The sequence below is a fragment of the Bactrocera oleae genome, chromosome 2, assembly GCF_042242935.1.
Source record: "Bactrocera oleae isolate idBacOlea1 chromosome 2, idBacOlea1, whole genome shotgun sequence".
In the NCBI taxonomy this organism is placed as follows: Eukaryota; Metazoa; Arthropoda; class Insecta; order Diptera; family Tephritidae; genus Bactrocera; species Bactrocera oleae.
The window spans coordinates 94,399,544-94,424,755 of NC_091536.1; the positions used below are offsets into that span (position 1 = coordinate 94,399,544).

The window sequence follows — 25,212 nt, forward strand, 5'->3', positions numbered from 1 at the left end:
CTGAAATATGAACTCAATTTATAAAATAAAAACATAAAGCACAGCAGGCAAGGATGTTGCAAATTACGCCTGACATTACCGTTGTTGTCGTTTTCAACATTCAAGTAACCCAGTGGCTCTTATAATTTCGACAGCGCATATTAATTTGCGCATTTTTCAACGTAGACATTAACCGAATATATGCTTACAATGAATTGCAATGTTAATGACGGCAGTACCGCTCAATGTCGTGTCAACTCAAACTGAGTTACAGCCAGACTGAAGAGTGGAAGAAAATTCCACTGAGCCACTGTTAATGACAGAAGATGTTTGAGGGCTGAATGATGAAGATGTGAGGTGCATTTGAGTGACATATTAGTAATATGGATGAGGAGGGATAAGACGACCGAAGAAAAGTCACAAAATACGGTGTTTACCGTGATTTAATTCGCTTTTTCGCTCTTATTTCTTTATTTATAACTATAATAGGGTGGTTCATATTATTATTTCAGTATTACACCCTCAAATGATAACAACATAGAGAAAGATATCACATACAAATTAAGATAATGCACGTTCAAAAACTTAACTTTTAGAATCATTATGAACTTGTGGAACACGCGGTAATTCTCTTCAGGGGGCAACAAAATTTGCAAGTACCTCAAACCAAAGTACAGTAATTTGCGGTCACTAAATTTAAGAACCACCCTAGTGTAAGCACTTACAGAAAAGGGAACAAGAAGCATTGCGGCCGTTATTTATCAAGTGTTTTCCTCCTTTCAACGGTCTAATTAATTACCTGACGGCTGTCAGGCTAAATAAAACCCTTGGCGAGCGGAAAGCAGGTAGTGACATAGAAGATTACAAATCAAAATATCACACAATTAAATTATATTAAGCAATTAAGCACTGAGTTTTGTTAAACGGCGTCTTTGCATTTGCTCTTATTTATTTTCACAACTCTCTCTTATCTTCTCTTTTCAGGCTTATTCATCGCACAACAACTGAGACCGACATAAACAAAATGAAAAATCTTAAGATTAATGCAATGTTCAGCAAACAACTGTAATATGGCTGCATGCTAAGAACTATAATATGCAGTTAGTGCCGCTCGCACTCGCAACACATATTCACACACACACTTAGGCTAAAATATTTTGGAACCCGAGCAAATTGCGCATGCGTCAATGGCGATAATAAGATATGCGCCTACTCAAGATGTCGCAAGCAGCATCGGCAGTACGAACACCACCACCATTACTACCACCAACAACAACAACAATGACAGCAATAACAGCAGCTACCTACCGTATGCACGGAATAGCAATAGTAGAGTGGCCGCACCCGCTGAACCAGCCGTCAACGCCAACAACTCCCTCTACTACTGGGAGTTTGCAGCGGAGGAATTGCCTGAGTTTTCACTGGTCGCGCCAGAGTTAGAACCTTCCATACAACAACTCGCTACAGCACAAGAACCCGCGTCATCCTCCTCGTACTCATATCAGGAAACGAATGCCCGCGCGGACAATCACACGTCGGAGGTTCAAGGCGAACCACCGCCTTCCTTCTATACGAGTTTCAATATATCCGATGATATCTTCGATTATTTTAATGGGTTTCTCGAAAGCACCGAGCAGCAGCAACAACAACCATTGTTGACCATCAGCACCACAGAGAGCGTAAATAACGCGATCAGCAATAGCGTGGCCGCAGCGAATTTGACGCTTACGACATACGTACAGACTGTTAGTAATGGCTCACGAGATCCGGCATTGGGTGAATTTCTCTGTCTACTACCTAATGAGCGCATTTCGTTGCTTTCATTTCTGTTTCTCTTCTCTTTCGCCACCGTGTTCGGCAATGCACTGGTGATATTGGCCGTTGTACGTGAGCGCTATCTGCACACGGCTACGAATTACTTCATCACAAGTTTGGCGGTAGCCGATTGTCTGGTGGGCTTGGTTGTGATGCCCTTATCGGCGCTATACGAAGTACTCGAGAATACGTGGTTTTTCGGCACCGACTTTTGTGATATCTGGCGCTCATTGGATGTGCTCTTCAGCACCGCTTCGATTTTGAATTTATGTGTGATATCATTGGATCGTTACTGGGCCATAACGGACCCTTTCTCCTATCCGATGCGTATGACCGGAAAGCGCGCCGCCTTTCTTATCTGCGCGGTGTGGGTGTGTTCGAGTACAATTAGTTTTCCAGCGATTGTGTGGTGGCGTGCGGCGCGCGATGGCGAGATGCCCGCTTATAAGTGTACATTTACGGAGCATCTCGGCTATTTGGTCTTTTCATCGACGATCTCATTTTACCTTCCACTACTAGTTATGGTCTTCACCTATTGTCGCATCTATCGTGCTGCGGTCATACAGACACGTTCACTAAAGATCGGCACCAAGCAAGTGCTGATGGCGTCGGGTGAACTGCAATTAACCCTACGCATACACCGTGGTGGTACGACACGCGAACCTTCGACGAGCGCGTCACAACATCCGACAATTCATGGCTCGTTGGGTGGCGCTCCTAGCGGCGATGGCTTGCAACATCATCGCCATCATTCACATCAGCATACGACTCTGCACAATCACAGCGCATCGGGTACGACGACTTCAACACCTGAAGAGCCCGACGACGAGCCACTATCGGCGCTGCACAATAATGGTCTGGCGCGTCACAGACATATGGGTAAAAATTTCTCTTTGTCACGTAAGTTGGCGAAATTCGCTAAAGAGAAGAAAGCCGCGAAAACGTTAGGTATTGTGATGGGTGTGTTCATCGTATGCTGGCTGCCGTTTTTCGTGGTTAATCTGCTATCTGGTTTATGTGTGGAGTGCATCGAACATGAAGAGATAGTGTCGGCTGTGGTCACATGGTTGGGCTGGATCAATTCATGCATGAATCCGGTGATATATGCTTGTTGGAGTAGAGACTTCAGGAGGTGGGTAATAACTGCACGTTTTCTGTATACTAAATTTGTTTAAAATCAATGGAGTAATGGCTAAGTTTCTTTAACCCTAAATTAAGCCTTCACCTCAACACCAACTTTACCATATACTTAAGAATTAACCTTAACCTTAACTTAAACAATTACCTTAACCTGAACATAAACCTTAGCCTTAGTTTTTAACTTAGTCCGAGCTTTAACGGCCAGACTTAGATTTAATTTGAACGTAACTATCAACTTAGCTGTGATTTGTACACTCTTAAAAGGGTATATTAAGTTTGGCCCCAAAGTTTGTAGCCTCCGAAGAAAAGTAAATATATATATAAATGTGACGAGCTGATTTGCTTTAGCCATGTGCGTCTGTCTGTATATACGCGATCTAGTCCCACATTTTTTGAGATAGCGATCTGAAATTTTGCACACGGCTTGTCTCTCGTTTTTCGGAAACGTCGATATTGGACGGTCAAACTGAAGTTTTTGTGTGGAAAACTTATTTATTCGACAAGATATCTACACAAAATTTCCATGGCTGATTGTTCAAAACAATGATACTATATTCGAATACATTTTTTCAGATCGGACCGCTATAGCATATAGCTGGCTCACAAACCGATCGATCAAAGCCAAGTTTTGTATGGAAACTTTTTTATTTGTAAAGGGTTTTCCACTTTCGGGGTGCTCGAAGTTAATACCACGTTTTTTCTTGTTAACCTCAATCATAACATTAAACTTAACCGCCTTAACCTCAACCTTAACTTAAGCATTTTGCTGTAAATTTAGTTTTAATCTTTGCTACAATTTTCGAATATGGTTAAAAACTTAATATGAATTTAACTCCAACCTTAAAGTCAACCGTTAAGTAATACCGTTACTTTTAATGGTCAAATACGCTTTAAAATTTAATGGCTTGACAAATTTTTGGTGCTTCTATATTTAATCTGATATACATTTTGCTAAGCACCACAAATTAAATGTGATTATTCCTTATCTAAAAGAGCATCCAAACGTCAAGCAATCACGCCTACACCAAATACATACATATACTCGTATGGTTCATATACACACTCTCGCATTTCTCCCCAGTTTCGGTAATTGCCACATTTTAACGTCGAATCATTACTACAGCAAATGATGATGATAAAATGATTACATAAATTTCTTTGCTTGTAACACAATCCAATATAATATTTATATGCATAACATATACTTGTATACACACACACGCTCATAATATATCTGTTTGCTTGGGAATATTAAGCCAACAAAATTATCGAACACTTACAAAGCAATTTTCTTTAACAATAGCCTTAATATGCCCTTGGGAAAAGCTCTTCACTCTGAAGCCACACTTTGGCAGCCAAATTGTTGGAGTTTTCTTACACACAGACAGATTTGTTTATTTTCCTTTCGATTTGTTTGCGAAAGGAGAAAATGATAATGCGGCACCTCAGCATGTTTGCGTGGGCTGATGGTTCGCAGGTTGTAGATATCTTGTCATTTCTCGGTCATGAAGTATTGGTCTTCTTCATCGACGTTGAAAGGATTTACTGATTGGCTTATCAATTATTTAAATGCTTAATTCTGTTAAAGACGAATGTAGAATTCACTGCACAAAGGGTAGACAATCGAGAGGATGCTTTTTTGAATATGTAAACTCTAGCCACTGGTTAACAAATGTCAATGTTGGAAGATCTATAAGTAGTCGACTTTTTTCAAGGAGATTTTACTTTTGTACTCTGTATTAGGTCTTCAGCGTTAGAACTTTTGAATCTTATCTATAAGTTTAGTCTTTGCGGTTAGAAATGAAATTTCCAAAAGGGATGACAGACGGATAAAGGTGAGATGGAATGCCTTAAGAACCCCGATGAAAAACACGAATGCTTTTACTTATACAGTCTCGAAAAGACTACAAGACGTTTGTTGATTAGCCGCCAATACTCCGATTAAACTTAATTTAATTGAGAAGATTATTTGATTAAAATTTACAATTTTGCATACTGCGAGCATGAAAAGAGTTGAGCATTCAGTATAGACCTTTTTTAAAACCGCTAAATGCTCTCACAATCGTGTTAAGCGGATTTCGGTTCGACTTTATTAAACCGGATTCAACCATATTATTAAGAAATTATGCTGATTTACAAATCTGAGCGCATTTAATATTCTTTTATTCCTACTTTTTTTCAGAGCATTCGTGCGTCTGTTGTGCGTTTGCTGCCCGCGAGGAGTACGCCGCAAATACCAACCGACAATGCGTTCCAAATCGCAGGTAAGTTGGTGGTGTGCCGAAATGTGGCGCGTCGCCGCGGTCGCTTTTTGGTCCTTTGCCTTTCTTTGGTTTTTCCTTTAATTTTCTTCTCAAATTTGTTTGTACAAATTTATAAGTTATTGTTGTTGTTTTTTTTACTGCTGTTACAGTTATTTGCTTTTAAGCCGCTATAAACGTGTATCTACTATTTATGTTTTTGAAATTTAACAGTTATTTTTGTAAAAATAAAAATTAAACCAAAACAGACAAACCAATAATAATTCACGCAAACAACATGTGTTTATTGCAACTAATAAAAGTAATTAAAACATAACACTAACAAATGCATATGCGTGTATACACCTATGTAGTAAAGAGAAGGAAACACAAAATAAATTCGCTTCAATAAAACCACCTACTCAACCAAGCGAAAATGATTTACAACACAATCAAAATGAATTATCGAATCCATAAAATCCACGACAATCTCACTGAAATTGCACTATAAAACAATACAGTACACAAACACACATACATACATAAGAAATAAATAAGTAAGGAATCAACAAAATTCCAGCGTTGCTCAATCACTTTCGCCACACCGACCAATGCCAACGAGCTGTTTCGCTATCAAATCAAATACAGCAAGGAAGAAAGCGATTTCGCACACCAACAACAATAATAAACAACAACAAATTGAATAAATAAATAACAATAAATGCTTAGCGCACCTCTAACGTCGTCTCCTCACCCAAGAACTTTTGAATCATCCCCTCCTACGACTCTGCTGCTGCACCATACAATTCAGTTCAATTTACTTTATATAATATTTATTTTTTATTTTTGGTTGTTTTTTTTCCTGTTCGCTTTTTTCTGCAATTTTGTGCTCACCGCGGCATTTTGGCTACGGGTCAGCGATACTATGTAGGAGTAAATTGAACCAACTTTCGAAGAATTTATAATTCATTACCAAGTTATTTGCAAAAAGCCAAAAAAAAAAATAAATGAAAGAAAACGCACAAAAACCAACTAATTATTTAAACCAAGCCGGGTTTCCGGCATAACTGTGTATAATGGTGTGCCACCACAAAAGTATTATGAAAGTGAGTACACAAAACCAATGAAAACAAAATCTGCGTTAACAACTTTGCAAAACAAACAGTATACACCTGAGTGCCAAAATTCCATTCTTAATTATTTAATTAAGAAATTTGTGCGACGGAATGTGCTTCAAAATGTGCTATCATGCTTTTTTTTCAAGTACCTATAAGAAAATAAAATTTTTCTACCATTTTTACCTTAAAAGAATTTTAAATTCCTGCTGTAATTACTTGCGTAATTTGAGTAATCTAAGCAGTCGCTACAACCTTCCAAAATTGAAAAATTTATGCTTCGAACATATATTTAAACTTTTAATAATAATTTAGCTGCTAGACGGGATCCAATTTTTTTTTCTCTCGAGCATTTCACAAGCTTCCGTACCTCAAAACATCATAAAGGTAAAACCGGACACAAGAAAGTATTTTTTGTCCAATTTCTTTACAACTTGACGAGTATTTAACACCATTCACAATCTGGGGTTATGAAAACAAAATATTTTATCAAAAAGTAAAATTTCAACGAAGGCAACTTCATACAGATAGAAATCTTTTAAGAAAGGGTAGAGTTTTTCAGACTCTCCATAAATGGACTGATATCTTGAGGTATAATTATTACCCAAACAAATTTTTAAATTTTGGTAGTTAAAGAAAATGTTAGAAGAATTTATAATATATTTACGTATAACACACACATTTGAAATGTGACTACTAAGCTAAATTACAGAGGAGAATGAGCACCTTTTATCGATCATCGATTATAATCTCTTATCAAAAATCAGTAGCTATCGCCCTTACCATTATCAGAGTATTGGTGATTTATACGCTTTTGAAGAAGACTCGACTTCGATAACTTCCAACATCTAATACTGAAACTTTGCAAGATACCTAACAGGCTCAACTAATCATAGCAGAGTTCTTCCTTTCAATTTTATTACATTTTCAGAAGTCGTGCTGTGTGTCAGGTGACACTTTGACTATTCAGGAAATATCTGGATTCAGCTTAAAAATGTTGCTTGAAAACATTAATCTTTGCAGGGCCTTTAATTGTAGATATCTCTCGTTTTACTTCTACTTCTCATTATATATTAGTATAAGCTACTAACTAACTAACTAGCTAACTAAACTGATATTTTACAGCTCTGGTCTCGATCAGTTGCTTGAATCTGGTATATCTGTAAACGATAACAAGGGATGGTGGTAATAAATAATACACCAAAAATGGCCAATGATTACTCAGTTACCTACACCTTGTATGATCAGTTTTTGAGATATCGATCTAAAATTTTGCACGCGTCCTTTTATCATCAAGGAGCTGCTTATTTGTCGAAACCGCCGATATCGGACAATTGTAGCATATAGCTGCGATACAAACTGACCGATCACACTCAAGTTCTTGTATGGAAAATTTTTTTGTTTTACAAGATTTCTTCACGAAATTCGGCAGCGATTATTATTTAAAGCATCGCCACAATCTCCGAATAAGTTGTTCAGATTGTACATCTATTGCATATGGCTGCCGTAAAACAATCAAGATAAATATTATTTTTTTGCATTTTTATGTTATAAAAATTCACCTGTCAAAAGGATATTAATAGCTTCGCTGTAGCCAAAGTTTTTGCTTGTTTTTAATATTAATTCAACTCAAAATATACATATTAATAATTCGTGTTAATTATCCTATTGTGAGCACAGGGAATTTACCATCCTAATCTCCACTCAGTTATTAAATTTTTTTTGCGTGAAGCTAATAATAATGTAACAAAACATAAATAATAACTTTTAGTACAAGCCATTAAATGCTGCTAAGCATGCTCCGGCAACAAAAACTATTTAAAACTTTATTAAATATAGCTACAGCCAAACACTAGACTCCTACAAGCAGCCGCCAAACTAGAAGAACAACTCCACAAAAACCTCTATAAACAGCAGCAACAAATTGCAACAAAAATACACGAAAACATTTACCATCACTTAAATCTACTTGCCACTTTAAATACTTAACCCACGATAAGCACAGCAACTTTGCCCCGCACCCCACCGCAGCGCACACACACACACTCGAGTGCCGACTGCATGTCAACAGCAACAAAAACATAAAAATTTTGTAAAACCAAAAACAATACAACCATAAATCCTCAAGCCACAAAACAAAGTTGCAAACAAATTACATTAACACACACACACACATACACATAAAAGCCTCTACAATCACACCTATATGGAAATATGTAGTGCAGTTACAAAGCGAAATTTCGAAAATTATCTATTATTTTTGCAGAGATTTGCGACGCGCCGTTGCTATTCGACATGCTCACTGCATGGCATTCAACATGTGCGACACAACTCCTGCGAACAGACATATATCTAGTGTTAGTTGAATGGGTTCTGGTGCGACAAACGCCAAGGGGCCGTCATTAGAGGCATGCGAATGCTCAAATACAAATACAAACTCAAACAAATCAGACAAAATGAAAAAATCATAAAACAGAAACAGAAACAGAAACAAAAACAGAGCGACGAGGCATAAAATGCAAATAAATTAGCGGTGCGAAATGGCGGCAAACAAAGCAAGCATCACTACAAATGTAACATAGTTGAATTGCATAAGCGATTGGTGCTTCGCAACTGCCGCTCGAGTAAACAAAAGCATAAAAAAAAAAATTATTCATAATGTTTGAAAAAGAGATCACTCACAGTAAAATGTTGCAATTACAACAAACAAATTTGTTACTACAACAAGGTATGTACGATTTCACGGAAGTGCCGTTATTGCAAAAATTATTAAAATCCCGCAAAAATATACATATGTATATGTATGCGTTTGTCTCACACCTGATCTCATAAGTAATCGTCCACAAATTCACCGTTCCACAATTGTACCGAAATCACGCAAATTGCCTCAATCACTATCAACTGACCATTTGTTGTAAATATGTTTGTTGTATATACACATATGTATATAATCAGTTGAAAATTTTACCGTTACGAGTATAGCATATTATGAAATGAATACATAATACTAGCAATTTGTGCAGTTCACGCCGAAAGCGTTACTTATTTTATTGTTCGCCTATTACATATAATATTTTAATCATATCAATGTTAACTGTTGTAAATAATTATTGTATATATATGTATGAGTTATTATTGCGTTGTTTTTGTAGTTGTATTTGTTATTTCACTTTAAACTTTTCTTGTTTTTCACTGTAACTGTTTTTATTAATAGAAAATTAGATTCTTTGAGCGTGAAATCAGGCAGTGGCACAGCAAGCAATTTATAGAGGGGGAGTTCAAATTGTTGTGCTAAAAGAAAGGTGAACCAACCAATAGATGTATGCGTGTATTTATTTATAATTCAATATGTACATAATTAATTTTAAAACCAATATATCAGATAAAGTTTTAATATTGGAAAACAAGTACATTTTCGCTCGTAACTTTTTACAAATTTTCTTTATTTGAATGCAAAAACTGACAATTTTTTTTCAATACCCGATAACATCGCTGAGATCCGCAATGAGATAAAGAATCATAATCATATAGAAGAAATACTCATACGAAAAGTATACTACATAAGTTGTAACTCAAAACTAGCCTGAGCCTCAGCCGCGCCAAACCAGCATTCAAAAAAGTGAATACTCATATTTGACGAAAACTATCATATATACGATTATATATGTGTGTGTATAATCGATTTTGAAAATTAGAGATTTCTGCTTATGACTACTCTGTTGTTGTAATTTTTCCTTTGATAGTTTCTAACTACCATATATTATTCGTCAATACCTTTATTTAACTACGCATCAACTAATATAATACTTTCATTATCAAAGTTATTTCTAAATATTCCTTCAGTTATTTGAATCTGTAAATCAAAAAGTAAAAAATAAATATTTGAAGCAAGGTAACAACAGTTACATTCCAACCAGAAACCAAATAAGTAGCTAACTCACTTCACACAAAACCCGAATAAAACAAACAAAGTGGACTTCCTAAGTCGTATAATTCATGAGATTCAAGAATGAGTTCACAGCTTCATTTTACCATTTAAGGTACCTTAGTCATCAAGAAGGTTAAAAACGGTAAAAACTAATAAATGTGTTAGAGTTTGTTGAGGCCATATGTCAAAATTGTTGTATCACAAGAAACTATATGATGAAAAAGACAACAACGAGTCGATATATCTTCAGAAACAGCAACTAAACCAAAATTAAGGATTAGGGCAAAAATCTATTTTATTGAAAATTAATATTGCCTACAATTGGGCGCATTGAAAAATAAAAATATTATATATAAAAGGCGAATGTTTATACCCTGAACAGGATATATTACTGTAAGATTCCACAAATTTTACATATGCATATACAAGATCAGCATGTCGAGCATAGTCGATATAGCCATCTGTACGTCTGTACAATAGCAAACTACTCCCTCAGTTTGTGAGATATCGATTAAATTCTGCACACATCCTTTTCTCCCCAAGAAACAGCTCATGTATCGTAACCGTGTATTTCGGACCACTATAGCATATAGCGGTCATACAAACTCACCGCTCAAAATAAAGGTTATATATAAAAACGTTTTTTGTTTAAGAAGATATCTTCATGAGATTTTACATGGACTATTGTCCAAAGCAACGGTATAATCTCCGAATGAATTCTTCACATCGGACCACCATTGCATATAGCTGTCATATTAACTGATCGAGCAAAATTAATTTACTGTATGAAAACTTTGGTTTTATGAATATAAGCCTTGGGTTTAAATAGCTAAAAAAATTTCGTTTTCAGTTTAAATGACTCATAACTTTTTCTTTACTTTCCACAAATACTTTTCAATATTTTGAAAAGAAAGTGTTATCTTTGGATTTTCGCAAGTATTTATGCTGTCAAATGCCACTGAAGAAATCTACAATGAAAGCCAAACAGCACAAAACAATTTCAAACTCATCCTAAGACAAACCATAGCTTCCTCTACATTTGCACACAACAAAAACATAAATCCCCAGTTTGATCGCAATCACAAAAGTTCATCGAAATGTCATTGTGCAAAAATTAATATTTCGCCTAGCATTTAACAACAACAACATGCCTGCAAGCAAATGTTAACAAGCCATTTAGTCATTCACTTCGAAATTGTGCAAATGCCGCTGTGTGTGTTTGTCATTAAATAAATAACTGCATATGCGTATTAAAACTCATATCTGAACATTATTGTTGTTGCTTGTTAACTCGTTTGCATATTTGTTCGGCACTTTTTCATTAGTATTTGTATTTGTATTTGGGTTTGCGGCAAAACTTTCGAATTCCATGTTCTATGTCACTTTATCACTTTCGAACATAACCAAACAAAAGATAATATTTGCATTCAAAAATATGGCCACTGGTGCCCGAATTTACACACGAGTACTAATGTATGCAAACGAATGTTCATGTGTGTCTGTGCGTATGCTTGTGCTTTTTATTGTTGACCATGCAGTCGAGGAAGTTTAATTAATTCGATAAAAAAGACTTTTTTGTCAGCGCCACAAGGCAAGTGTGCACAAAAATAGTATTCTTCTTCTTCCACACCACCGCACACAAGCATTTTGGTAATGTACATACAAGTGTATGTATATAATATATGCTGTGTATGTGATGTGACCATATTTCTAACTTTATTCGACCGCACCAAACTTATTCGCACAACCCATTAATCTGCACACTGTGCTCCTTCTACTAATTTACGCTTGTACTATATATATTTACATATGTACAAAAATAGTTCAGAAGCATATTCGGTCATAACAGAGAACATTTGTTAATCTTCTGCATAATCCTTAATCCTTTGTAGTTTGTCGACGTTGGTTTTATTCACCACTTGGCCGCGCACACTTTATAAGCTAAGTGAATGTGTTTTTACCATAGTTTTCTTTTAAATAATTTTCGAAGTTTAAAATTGGCTTAAGCTAAGAAAAGATAAATTATCGGACAGATTGATGTTAGAAATTAAAAAAATAAAAGTATTTATTTAAAAAAAAATTGTATTTATTATATAGTTTTGAAGCTAGAATGTAATTGCACGATCGAATTTTATAAGATGTACCACAATAAGTATGTATAATATTGAAAAATATATATATAATATAATATTAATAGCCGCAGTCAACTATTATTTTGTAACAAATATTAGTTTGGAAATCAATATCTTAAGGAAATATCTTTGGAAATCAAAGTTAAACTTAAACCTTAATTGTGGGATAAGCGGAACATCTGGAATACCTTAAAAAAAGTAGAGTTTTACATTTAGCTAAAAATCATTCAAGCTTGACAAATAGTATTTTGATTTTGGACCCCAAATCTCAAGTTTTATATTTATATATATTTAAGTAGTCGGCTCAATGAAAAAATTCTAAACCAATTTTCTTCTAAAATTTAAATGTTTTCCTCTTTCGAAAAACTTGTATTTGAACTAAAACTTATACCTCATTAAGTTTGACACGGACTTACAAAAAAAAGTACATTTTCGCGTATTTAAATATAAATCGTTATTTTCGCCTTCTAATTAGGTTCATAAGTTAATACAAGCATGCCAACGCTTTATCCTATTTTTCATACATTTGCTAAAGCCTTGGCTGGGAGAGCCAGGAATGATGCGTTTAATAATTTTAGAGTTCTAAGCTATGTTGTCAAGTATCTCGTTTACAACCTCTACTCGACGTCGTTTTTACAAAAGGCTCAAGTCGTTTGATAAGAGCCCTGGCATGCTTCATACCCAAACCGTTAACTAAAATATGTTGACTAATCCATAAGATATGTTGAAGTCCTCTGTAATTTTTTTGTGGCTAACACGACATTTTCAAGAACTATTTCTTTCACTTTTTTGATTTCATCATCATGTGGAATGTTTTCGATGACTTCAGGACCTACACTGAATGAAGCCACTCAAATACTTGTGTGATAAAGTAGACTCCCTAAAACACTTCTACAACATTTTCAACGATTACGTAGCCGTGACACAAAATTGCAAACAAACTCGTTGTTATTTTTTTTCATGTTAAAAATCGTCTGACAAACTGTTCGCGTAAGGGAGATAAACCAATCTAGGAAAAAAATGTTATCGATTCGATCAAACCGCTACCAAAGCTCTTCCAAGACCGTTATTTGGTCCTGCGTACCAACTTTTTGTATTCCCTGAAGCTCCATCCTTATATTCGTTCCAACAGTCCTCGCTTTCCATCTACTAAACCCAGTTGAAAAATGTTCGTACCCTGTGTCTACAAGACCTAACATCCTTGTTCTACATAGAAGGCTTCGTTTTACGCTTGAGTCACAACATAGAACAAGCGAAAGCTGAAGCTTAAGTTCGAAGGTAAAGTCTCATGATTTCAATAATGCGACCTATGGAAGCTCTAATAGCGCACGAAGTCACAGAGTTAAATCATATTAGGTGTTTTCAAAGTGAGATCAGCTCTCACATTCTGTTTAAGATTATACTCACTATAAAAATAGATTATTTCACAAAAAAGCGATCAGTATAGCTTCTAGAAATCCTTCGCAGTGCTGTAAAATTTTGTTTGAAAATAGTTTATTCTCTTTGGTGCAAACACTTTCCGGTTCTTGCCAGATGTTGTTCAACTTTCAGCAATTTACTAAGCACTGCAACAGCTGCGACAACAATATGTGGCAAACATATACATATGTATATAGATCATACATATGTACCTATCCATACATTGTGGCCACCTCTGCCAGCATTGTGCCCTAACATTTTATGCTCTGAAATACAGCTTAAAGCTCAGCAGATCGTTACTTCCACATTCGAATACATAAAGTTTTGGCCGGCAACTTTTCCACAGCGAATTCACCGAGCATACTTGTTTTCACCAAACCTGCACTCGCACTTTACTCTCTAATTATTGTTGTACTGCCAGTCTTTTTTTTTTAATGGAATGCATTAGTAAATGCAAAACACGTCAACGGTTGCCACCAACCGCAAGGTTGCAACGGCCGGGCAAAGCCTAATGACGCTCAGACTACAATTACGGTGGACTTAGCTGTATAGCTATGCTGTGTGCTGCCCTTTGTGATTTTCCCCTCGTGAGTAGTGTTCGTTAAAGCACTACAATACAATTATTTGTCGCTGCCTGTCCATACAAAACTTTTAGTGGATTATGCAAAACTTTTGCAAGCACTATTTACTACCTCCCCGATTTGTTACAAACTACTCTAGGCCACGCTGAGAAGCGGTTGCGCTATATTTCAGTGGATAGCTCTGCAAGATTTCATTACTGAGTTGTTTTTGTGGTGTATCCATAGGCGTAAGAACTTTTTTGCAGTTAAAGTATTTACATTACACTGTGTGGGAAAAGTTTGACAACAGAATTTGATTTATTACTAACAAATGCTGTGCGCATTAATCAGAGATATCATATTTAGTAAAATTTTGAGGTTATATCTAGCGGCGCAGAATGAGTGCAAAGTATTTGGTGCAATGAGTCTATTTATAATCGCACGCTCAAATTTTTGCTTTTGCATACAATTATTAACTTTAAAAAAAAAAATAGTCTTACCGATTAGAACACTAAATGAATTCAAATGCGTTTAATTAATGCTAAAGCTATATTTAAACTTTCAGCGGAAAGTTATTAGTGTGCATTAACGCTTCTACACTTTTCCAAAAAATGCTTTTACTTGGAAATTCTAGCTAAAGCTACATATATTAAAATTTTATTTATATGAATATTTATACACTACTCCCATACTTCTTAAGTGTTTTTAGACGAGTGCATTACATCCCAGTAAACCAACATGCTTAGTATCCCCAATGCAAAGAAGCCATTCTTACAATATTGCCAGCTACGGCTGTTACGACTATGGAAACTGGAGCACAACTATCGAAGCTATATCAACAATTTATTGTTCCATCTTAAAAGATATTTATTTTTATAGCAGACAGGATAATTAGACCTTATATGAAAACCGAAGTCCCCCGTAAGAATAATGACATTTGAACGATTAAAAACTACCATTAAAATAACGTACTTTAAAATAAATATGGAAAAAGAATAAATCAGTTTTTCAAAAATAAGTATTTAAAAAAATTGCAATAAATTTGAATACCTGTTAAGCATAAAATAAAAAACCGATTCCATTGGAAATGGAAAATGTAAATATATTCTTTAATATTTTTTGATGTAAATTTTTATTGCAATTGAATGAATGCACATAAAATACAACTCAGCCGCAAAAACCTATAAAAGAAAATTTATGGTATCCTTTACAACTTAAATGCCAGGCAAACCTTATACATACTTATAGTATATAACTTACTACTGCATGTGATGCGTACACAAAAAAAACTTGTCGAAACGTATTTATATATGGTAATTTTCTTGTATACAGTTTTTTCTACAATGACATTTTGCAAAAAGTTATCATTAAAGTCAACCATTTGTAAAGAAAATAGTGTTGTTTCATATTACAATGACGTTATCGCTCAATACATACAATTGTAGTATTGTAGTACCATGTCAAATTGTTACCAAATAAAGGCTTTTCAAGTGATTGAAACGATTGCTTGTTAGTTGCCACCCAGGAGGAAAATTAACTAACGAACATATTGTTTTTTCCCACCAGTACTTTTATTAGAAAATGTTAGTTATAAGCTATTGTCTATTTTAGAGAGCTGAAACGAAAACGAAATTTGAAAAAAATTTATTTTTTATAAATAGCTTAGTAAAGAATTTTTCGCTAGTTTTAAATCAGATTAGAAACTTTTTAAATAACTGGTCATATACTTGTATACTGATTATTATGTTTCACTCAAGTAAAATTTCCCCGCGGAATTTTCTTCCATACTATTTCTTAATCTCACTTTTAGTAATTCAATTTGCTTGAGTGAGAAAAATAAGATGCTTTTGCTACATGACGTCACTCTAGCAATACAAAATGAGAGAAACACCGTAGCTACTCTCTCTCTTTCTCTTTGTCTCTATATCAGTCAGGTGAATGAGAGTTTGAAGAGTAATAATTTTGGTGTGCTGTAAGCGTAGCAATACCCAGTGCATTACTACTTTCATGAGAAAATCTTACTATACATAAGTTATAAATTTCAGTTCCCGCCGAAAACAAAAAACCAAATAAAAAACGATATTTTATTTATTAATAATAGGCTCGACTTTTTTAGGACCTGTTCTGGAAATATTTCATAAAAGTAACTCGTTTAAAAATTGAGCAATGCTTATTAAAACATTTATCATGAGAGAAATTTTTATATAACAGTTGAACTTGAAAATCAACAAACCTCATTATTTCTACTAACAAAATTTGGTCATTTCGGGAAATAAATATATGTCTAATAATATAAGTATAAAGTTGTTGATATGTTGTTGATATGTAGTCAATAAAAATAGAAATAAATTCCCAACAGCTTCACTTGCTGAATTTTTTTTTTTTTATTATTCAACTGAGCTGACATTCGTGGTAAGGATCTGTCGTAGAAATTTAGCTTCGTTTGCAATGAAATATTGCATGTGTGCTCCTCTTTATAATAATCAGATGAGCAACTTGACCACTCAGCTATTGACAATTGGACAAGTTCATTTATTTTACAATACCAAACGATGTGGTTTTATCGAAAACTAATTTTGAGCTTTTGCAGCTGAAGTTTTTTTTGTTTATTTATTTTATTTTAATGATTGCAATACTCGAATATCCAAAATCCCCTTAATCTTGTATATTTCTTGTTCATTTGTATTTTTCCTTATCCTATTTTCAACACCCTTTGAGTGATTTATTGCTTCCAGTTGAGTTCGAAAGGATCACATTGACTGGTGAAACCCAAATATTCTGTGTTGTGATTTTTTCAATAACTGCTTGTTTTACTAGTTTGCTTCAGTCGCAGATATTTGTAAGAAATTGCTAAAATGTATATATGAGTACATATATGCTTAACAGATGGCGTTCAAAGCTCTTCATATGCTTCTTTTGAAAATAGCTTAGCTTATATCGTTAACTGGCATGTGTTTATGCGCTCAGGCAATGTTTGTTGAATTGGATTTTGTTTTGAAAATGTAAGAAAAAATACAAAAAAAATTTGTTTAATAGCCACGAAATGATTTCAGCGCATATTACAGCGACGTGTCTGTACCACAAGTGACCTCTTGTCCTTTGGGGACATGGATCTTCAAACACTGCACTGACTAGCGTCGCACAAGGCAAGTTTTAAGGCCAACATTTTAATTTGATTTATTATCTGTGTCTAACTGTGTATACATGTGCATGTGTGCATATGCTTATAACGGTGTCTGGCATATTTCCATAATTCATACCATAAGGACTATATCATATGAAAATCATAAAAATTAAAGAATATTTCTTATTTACCTTCTAATTTTTTTATATGCTATAATCTGGAGGAAAAACAAATTTGTCTGCCATTGTCATTAAATGTGGTCATAGACTGTGTAATGTACAATATAATATTTTTTTTAACCGAAATATCGTATAAGTGTGCAATATTTGTCAAAGAGAGAGAAGAGATAGCTTCATTTGTAAATAATTTTTTGTTTTTAATTATTGCATAACTGAATTAGTAATTCTCTCATAATAATTCATAATTTTCACTTCGTGTAATAATTTTACGATATATAGGTAAGGATGGCCGTTAGTTCCTAAATTGATATTTTTCCTTTGCTACCGCCCCCTAAAGTCCCAGTTTTTGCCCTCAAAAAATTATGCAACATAAGCATTCTCTTTATTTACAATTTAAACTGTGTCTAAATAATTTTTCTTTTCCCTTGAATATAACAGTTATTATATTCTAGCACAAAATTTTTCGCTCTACAAATAATAATGTTTTTTAATAAAACCACTCCTTTAAAAGTTATACGCAGTTAAAATTATAAAATGCAAGTAAGTTTATTTTAAACTAGGGGTTTTGTGTGATCTACATACATAACCCACATATCAGTCAACACTCTATGCATTAACACATGCAAATGTGGCAAATCCAGTAGCACCAAAACGCGAGCTAACCGCAATACACACCGCAAAACCACAAACAACTTACAACAACAACTTAAACCGATAGTTACAGATATAGACAGGGGTTAATTAAATCAGTTTAGAGAAACCCTATTTTACGGTATAACGGGTTTTTATTATTAAATTAAGGTAATAGTACCTCAAGAATATTGTGTCAAAATTTCAAGTCAATTTAAACAAGATGACGAAGTTAGAAATATTGTCATACCTGATCTATATAAATATACTTGTATATATTGGTCAATAGGAGATGAATTGTGTTTCATAAGGACAACACCAGACCACACACATCGCTAGTGATCCGGTAGAGCTCCGGGAGTTTAGTCGGGATTTGGGTTTGGCTCATATGCATGCATCTTATCATCGAAACCTGGCAACAAGTGATTACTACCTACAAGTATACCTGGTTGGCTTCAATAAAGTTGTTTTTATACAACAGGATGGAAACGTCGTAGTATATACTTGTAGTATATAAATGATCAGCGTGACGAGCTGAGTCCATTTAGCCATATCCGTTTTTCTGCCTGTATATATACGAACTAGTCTACCACTTTTTAAGACATCGTTTTGAGACTTTGCAGACGTCTCCTTCTCCGCAAGGAGCTACTCATTTGTCGGAACCGACGGTATTGGACCGCCATAGCATAGAGCTACTATCTAAGGCAAGGTTACAATACTCGAACATTTTTTTTTAGAGCGAACTATTAAAGCATATAGCTGACCTACAAACTGAACGATCAAAATCAAGTTCTTGCATGGAATCTTGCGTATTTATGAAGGGTATTATAGTTTCGGTGAAACCGAAGTTGAACAATTTTCGTGATTTTTTTCAATTTCATCCGATATCAATGCAATTTTCATCGTCCTACCACTGGCGTTTATAAAATTGCTATTTGTTCTTGTTGTTAAAGGTAACTAATAACACCAGTTCTAAAAACATATTCTATATTTACACACATATGTACACCCAATCGGCACTCTAAGGAGATCTATATGTACGAACAAACCACACGTGAAAACCACAAGCGCTGCATATCATGCTTACTAATAAATAATTAATACTGTAAATATACAAACACGCCAATAAGTAGAAGCACACACACAAGTATTCGCTGTTCTAAATATAAAACTGTTGCACACAACCACACAACGCACCATCACACTTGTAATTTCGCTACATACAAACAATACTCGTATAACTAAACTTAATAGCATTAACCCAGTAGTTAAATCATAGACACCGCCACATGCACACACACACGCACACATTTGCATTATCATGTCTTTTGTATTGTTCGCCCCGCCCGAAAGAAAACAAATGTTTTCATATGTTATAATACAAATAATTAATTCTAAATTTAACTATTCTTCTCCCTCTCCCTTCACGTCACGCTGCAGTGCAAAGTTGCTGCCGCCATGGTAGCTGCCTCAACGCCATTCAGCTACACTTCAGTGCAACAATTCAACGGCAATCGTTCGATCATGTGACGACAGCTCAGCAGCTGCAGCTCCTGTAGCGGTAGCAGCAGCTGCGGCCGCAATGCCATACATCATCATCATCTACACCCGCATTCGCATGCGCACCACCAATTGCAACAGCAGCAACAACAACAGCTGCAACGCAGCTGCACGCGCTGTCAAAGCTTTCACCGGCATCACCATCGCCAGCGGCGACGCAGCTCAATGCTGCGTCAGGATTTCACCAGTTTGCCAGGGTCGTGCCACACTGGCGCTAAAGACTATGGCGCCGACCATTTGGAACTAAGCGGTGGCAATGCTAACGGTGGTAACGGTAATGGTAACGCCAGAAACATACACATCACCAAGGCGATTGTGACGTTTTCGCCATCTGTGGCGCCAGATTCTTTGAATGTGCCATCTTCGTTGTCCGGTTCAATGTTAACCATCTCATCGGTGCCGACAACACTAATGTTGGGCGCGGGGACAGCGCCAGCGGACAGACATTCGTTAAGTGCCGCCACTACACCGCTGGCAAATACGACAAATATCAGTCCGGGCAATGCAAAGCACTGCAGTTTTGCGCTCACCCCGCTAATACCACCGCCGCCACCGCCCAGGCAATTATCGTTCCTCACAACGGCGCGCTTCCATGCAAATGCACAACGCGGCCCGACGGCGTCGGCAACAACGACAACCTCAATGACGTCAACGGTTTCTGCCAATACGCGACGCATGCCGTCAACAACGGTCTCAGCGCCGGCACTCATCGAAACGGCGGGTAATTGGTCGGCGACGCCACTCACGCCACTCACGCCGCTCACACCGCTTACACCCGGTTTACACGCTCAGCATATACACGGCAAGCATGCGACGCTGGAGGCGCGTCAGAGCGCGGTCAGTCAATTCACTACTTTAGAAGACTTGGATGCGATTGTTGTGGACGAAACGCCAAGTGATATGATGCGGAAGCTGGCATGAGCAGCAAATGAGAGGTGTGTGAATGAGCGGTAAATGTAAAAAGGTAAATGAGAATTAGATATAAAAGGAGTGGCAGAGAGAGAGGCACAAGATACCACAAATGCAATCCTGTGCACCGTTCATGCACACTTCTCACGCACTCAATTACTAAGATAAATATCAATCGTCGCTCAATTCAAGTGAAATTCGAGTTTTTGAAACTACTTTTGTAAAAATATTTGGACTTTACTTTCTTATTATAGTTAAGCTCTATTTATCTGTATTCATACTATTTGTAAGTTGTACAATATATTTTTAATATGGTTAGTTAATTAAATGCGTATTAAATGTTATAAACATATTATAAATAAGACATTCACAAGCATATAGTATATGATACACGTGTCAGACATCAATTACTGCGTCCCATCAACTGCAAACATTTCCATTGCACATGTACCTGTCACCCTACAAAACAATACAAAACAAAAGTAAACAAAAACACATCATAAATACGAGTATAATATAAAATTTATTGCTATCTAACTTTATTCTTAACTATATTGCTTAGACAATTTTACTTAAACAGGTAGATAATAGGAATGTTAGAAAGTTTATACGACGGAAACAAAACCATATTTACTAAATTTCAAAACTCTCAAGATCAACGACAACAGACAATTAAAAACCCATTTCGCAATGGCATAGATTATTTGAGGTTATGTGAGGTTAAAACTGTAGCAATTATCTCCGTCAATGCATTGAATTATAAGAATGAAGTTATACCACCACGAACCCAGAGAAAAGTTGTTTATTTAAGCAGTTTGATAAAAATAAAGAGTTCTCACGACCGCGTACCGAAATTTAAGGAAAATATTCTATCTGCTTAAACTCCAAAAAGAGCGAACCACTTTATTTGATATTCACCTACACATTTTCTTTTCTGCGATAATTTTTTAAATAATTACCTATAAGATTGGTCTGGATGGATCTGACGAGACGGACCAGCTATCAGACCAGGGTGAGGGTAATACTTGGAAGTAAAGCTCAAACCTAATCTTAGAAACGAAAATGATATTCCTACAAAAGGCTCTTTGAGAACTGTGCTGATACAGTAAACTTTCTCACATTATTGGTTTAATAATAATAACTCAACAGCGTGCGATCGATTGCATCAGAATACATTCCTTCTGAGAGCTTCGGTAACAAGTGCTTTCTAAAGATGCCGAAAATCAGCTGTCGTGTGTACACAGGACCTTTAGCGAAGTCCTTGCAGTCCGACAACCTTTCTAGAGAAATTTACATAATCGTGCTTCAACTATAAAAAGTTTAATCCAAGCTAAAAAAAGGAACGTATCGAATTTTCAAAAATTCATTTGGAATGTCACCTGATGTAACACATTTCACTGTTTTAGGGTGGGAAAATTCAGCCCTTTAAACTCCATTTATATATAATAATATACATACAATTATATATGGCATATGAAACATATGATTTTCCGTAATCAACAAAAAGTGACGATAATTTAGAAACCGAATTTCGACAAAAACCATTAATTAATGCTGTCAAGTATATAACAAATAAATACTTATGGTATATGTACATACATTTTTTAAATTTTGAAAGCGTGTAGGTAATTTTCCGCCTCAAAGCATTTGTGGTTTGTACTCAAATAAATGTCAAAATATTATTAAATTAATTGATTCGCTTGTCAGAACTGTCAGCTTGTACTGCAATTACTATTATAACGTAATTACTTTGACATATTGTAATTTGATTGCTTTTCAATAATTCATTTTAATGAAATATTCACACACTGCTGCAAAAATATTATCACGGAAATTTGAAAGAAAAGAAAATTATTATACATTGAAGCAAATCGAATAGTTTGCTTTTTTCATTCGGCTTATTCGCCTTAGAAGCTTTCACCTAAGCTTTCGTTTTAATATGCAGCTTGCGCGAAATTGGGTTCACTTTTTAGTTTAAATTGTGCCTGGCATTAATGATCTTTTCTTAAATTTTTGCGAAATTTCTACAATGTGTACTCAAACTCAGCACCTCGGAAAATAACCTCAAATATGCTATTTTATTTACAAATACCACATGGAAAACTCGAAACTCCGAAATATATAACACTTCATATATATCTTCAATAAAACTCGCTCTACACAAATTATTATTATAAAATGGCCATACATATTAATTACACTCCTCGATAAGCTAATACACACGCAATCTGTTGTTCTTGTTGTACAACAAACATTTTATTACTGATAGAATGATCCAGCCAGAAATTAGCAACTGTTATTTTAGTCATGTTCCGACATTTGGGGGCAATGAATCAAACATTTATGACACCACTAAAAATGTGTAGGCAACCACACAGCTATACCGCAAGCAGAACACACAACTACAAATTGCTACGCATACGCACACCAACACAAACACACACACACAGATACAACAAAATCAAAATGTACAAACATTTGCGCTAACAGCAACACCAACCCTTTCATAGCTGCATACATTTGTGTGGTAATGTTTATTTTATGCTGTGTAATCACACACATATGCATACATAGTATATGCAATTACTTATATGGTAGATTTGCATACATGGCCCGGTGGCGTATACGTAACATGTGTGGGCAATTAGTTTCAATTAAGTCGTACAAACTATTAAATAACTCAACTTTTGTATTGTATTTAAATATTTACGAAAGCAACAACAACAATAACATCTACTAAACTACTATATATAACGTTACTGTATACATACATACATAATATACACTATATATATAAATATATATATATATACAATGTACAAATGTGTAATAGAGTAAAGCAATTCCTTGCTGTTGTAGTGTACTTGTAGCATAAATAACGGGTTAAAAATTAATTCAACTCTAATTACAAGTAAATTGCGCTATAGAGAATTATTTGTTTTAAAATTTCATTTCTATGTATGCAAACACTTATATATAAGCATGTACATATGTATCTATAGATAAAATATTTGTGTAAAGAAGAATATACAAATACGTTTGCATGTGCGTGTGTGCGCATTTAATTAAGTTGCTTTAGTACATAGAGATATACATGTGTACTAATTCAATTTAGGCCACAATAATGCGATTTCACTTAATGCGCTGCATTAAATACGATTAATTGCGGTTAGTTTAAGTGTGACAAGCGGAAAAATGGAAAGAAATGCGCTTAAGTAAGATATAAATTTAAGTAAGAAAATAAATTATACGGTATTTCTGCTGTCAATTTGTAATGTAGCAAATAAATTATATATACGATGGAAATTGTTTGGTTAACAATATGCATGACAAAATCAAAATTGTATTCGAAACGTAGTTAATTTTTCTAAATTTAAATTAAAATTTTTATAAGTTTTTTGTTTTTTCTTTTTTAATTCCAAATTTTACAAATTTTTGTTTAATTTATTCTACTCTAGTTTTTATTATACAAAATTATTAATACAATTAATGTATTTATCTTTTTATTAACCACAATTTAAAAAAAAAGCTTATAAATTATAGTTTTGTTAATTTTATAGAAAATATAAGAAAAGTTATTAAATTATTATTTTTTTATTACTTTATTAAATAATTATAACTAAATTGATTTAAATATGTAATTAATTTATGTATTTAACTCATTTAAAATGAAAAAATTCAAAAATTCACTTATAACTAAATACAAAGCTTACTTAGATAATATGAAAAATTTGCTGAATTTTTTTTTAACAAAAATATAAAAAAAAATTTAAGCTGCGATTTTTGTTCAATTAAATTCACAAAAAATATAACCAACTTAATAAATTAAAATTTTATTTTATTTTATTAAACAATTAAAACAAAAAAAAAATTATTATAATTTTATACCTAATTTCTAATTTAATACAAAAAAAAATATATATACAATCAAAACTTAATTTTTTTTTATGCGAAAGTGCTAATATAATTAAATGTATTTAATTTCTTACTAACCAAAATTTGTAACAAAAAATTATAAATCACGATTTTTATAATATTTTTTTATAAAATTTAATAGGTAGAATTTTTTTAATTGCAGTTTATTTTAATTAATAGTAACTTTTTTACAGTATTTTTCTAAAAATAATTAAAATAAACTTTTTCCTTAATTATTTTTTAAAACCCAAAACTAAAATATGTACTTCAATTTAATACAAAAAAATAAAAAAGGAATCTTTATAATAAAAATAATAATATATAAAATTTCATCTGTTTTTTAATTTTCTTGAATTAAGAGATATGAATTTTTGCTTATTTATTTATAACTTTTATTTAACAGTTCTACATAAAAAATTATAATTATTTTAAATTAATTTAATATTAGAGAATTAAAACAATTTATTTTAAAATATTTTTTTTCTTTGTTAAATAAATAAAACAAAAATATTTGCAATAATTTAAGAATTAAAATATTTTAATAATTAAAATTAAAAAATTTTAAAA

At 34.1% G+C, this 25,212-nt stretch overlaps 1 protein-coding gene and 1 long non-coding RNA gene across 2 annotated transcripts in view; one reads left to right on the top strand and one right to left on the bottom strand.

Moving 5' to 3' along the window:
* Positions 1-24,238, top strand: part of Dop1R2 (dopamine receptor 2) — a 92,958-nt gene extending 68,720 nt beyond the window's left edge. Inside the window, exons 2-4 of the mRNA XM_036357073.2 lie at positions 964-2,926; positions 5,117-5,198; positions 19,702-24,238. Of these exons, the coding sequence (XP_036212966.2) occupies positions 1,167-2,926; positions 5,117-5,198; positions 19,702-19,791 (1,932 nt within the window). The 5' untranslated portion in view covers positions 964-1,166 and the 3' untranslated portion in view covers positions 19,792-24,238. The remainder of the gene's footprint in view (positions 1-963; positions 2,927-5,116; positions 5,199-19,701) is intronic.
* Positions 1-25,212, bottom strand: part of LOC138855861 (uncharacterized) — a 129,469-nt gene that overhangs the window by 44,083 nt on the left and 60,174 nt on the right. The window lies entirely within an intron of this gene.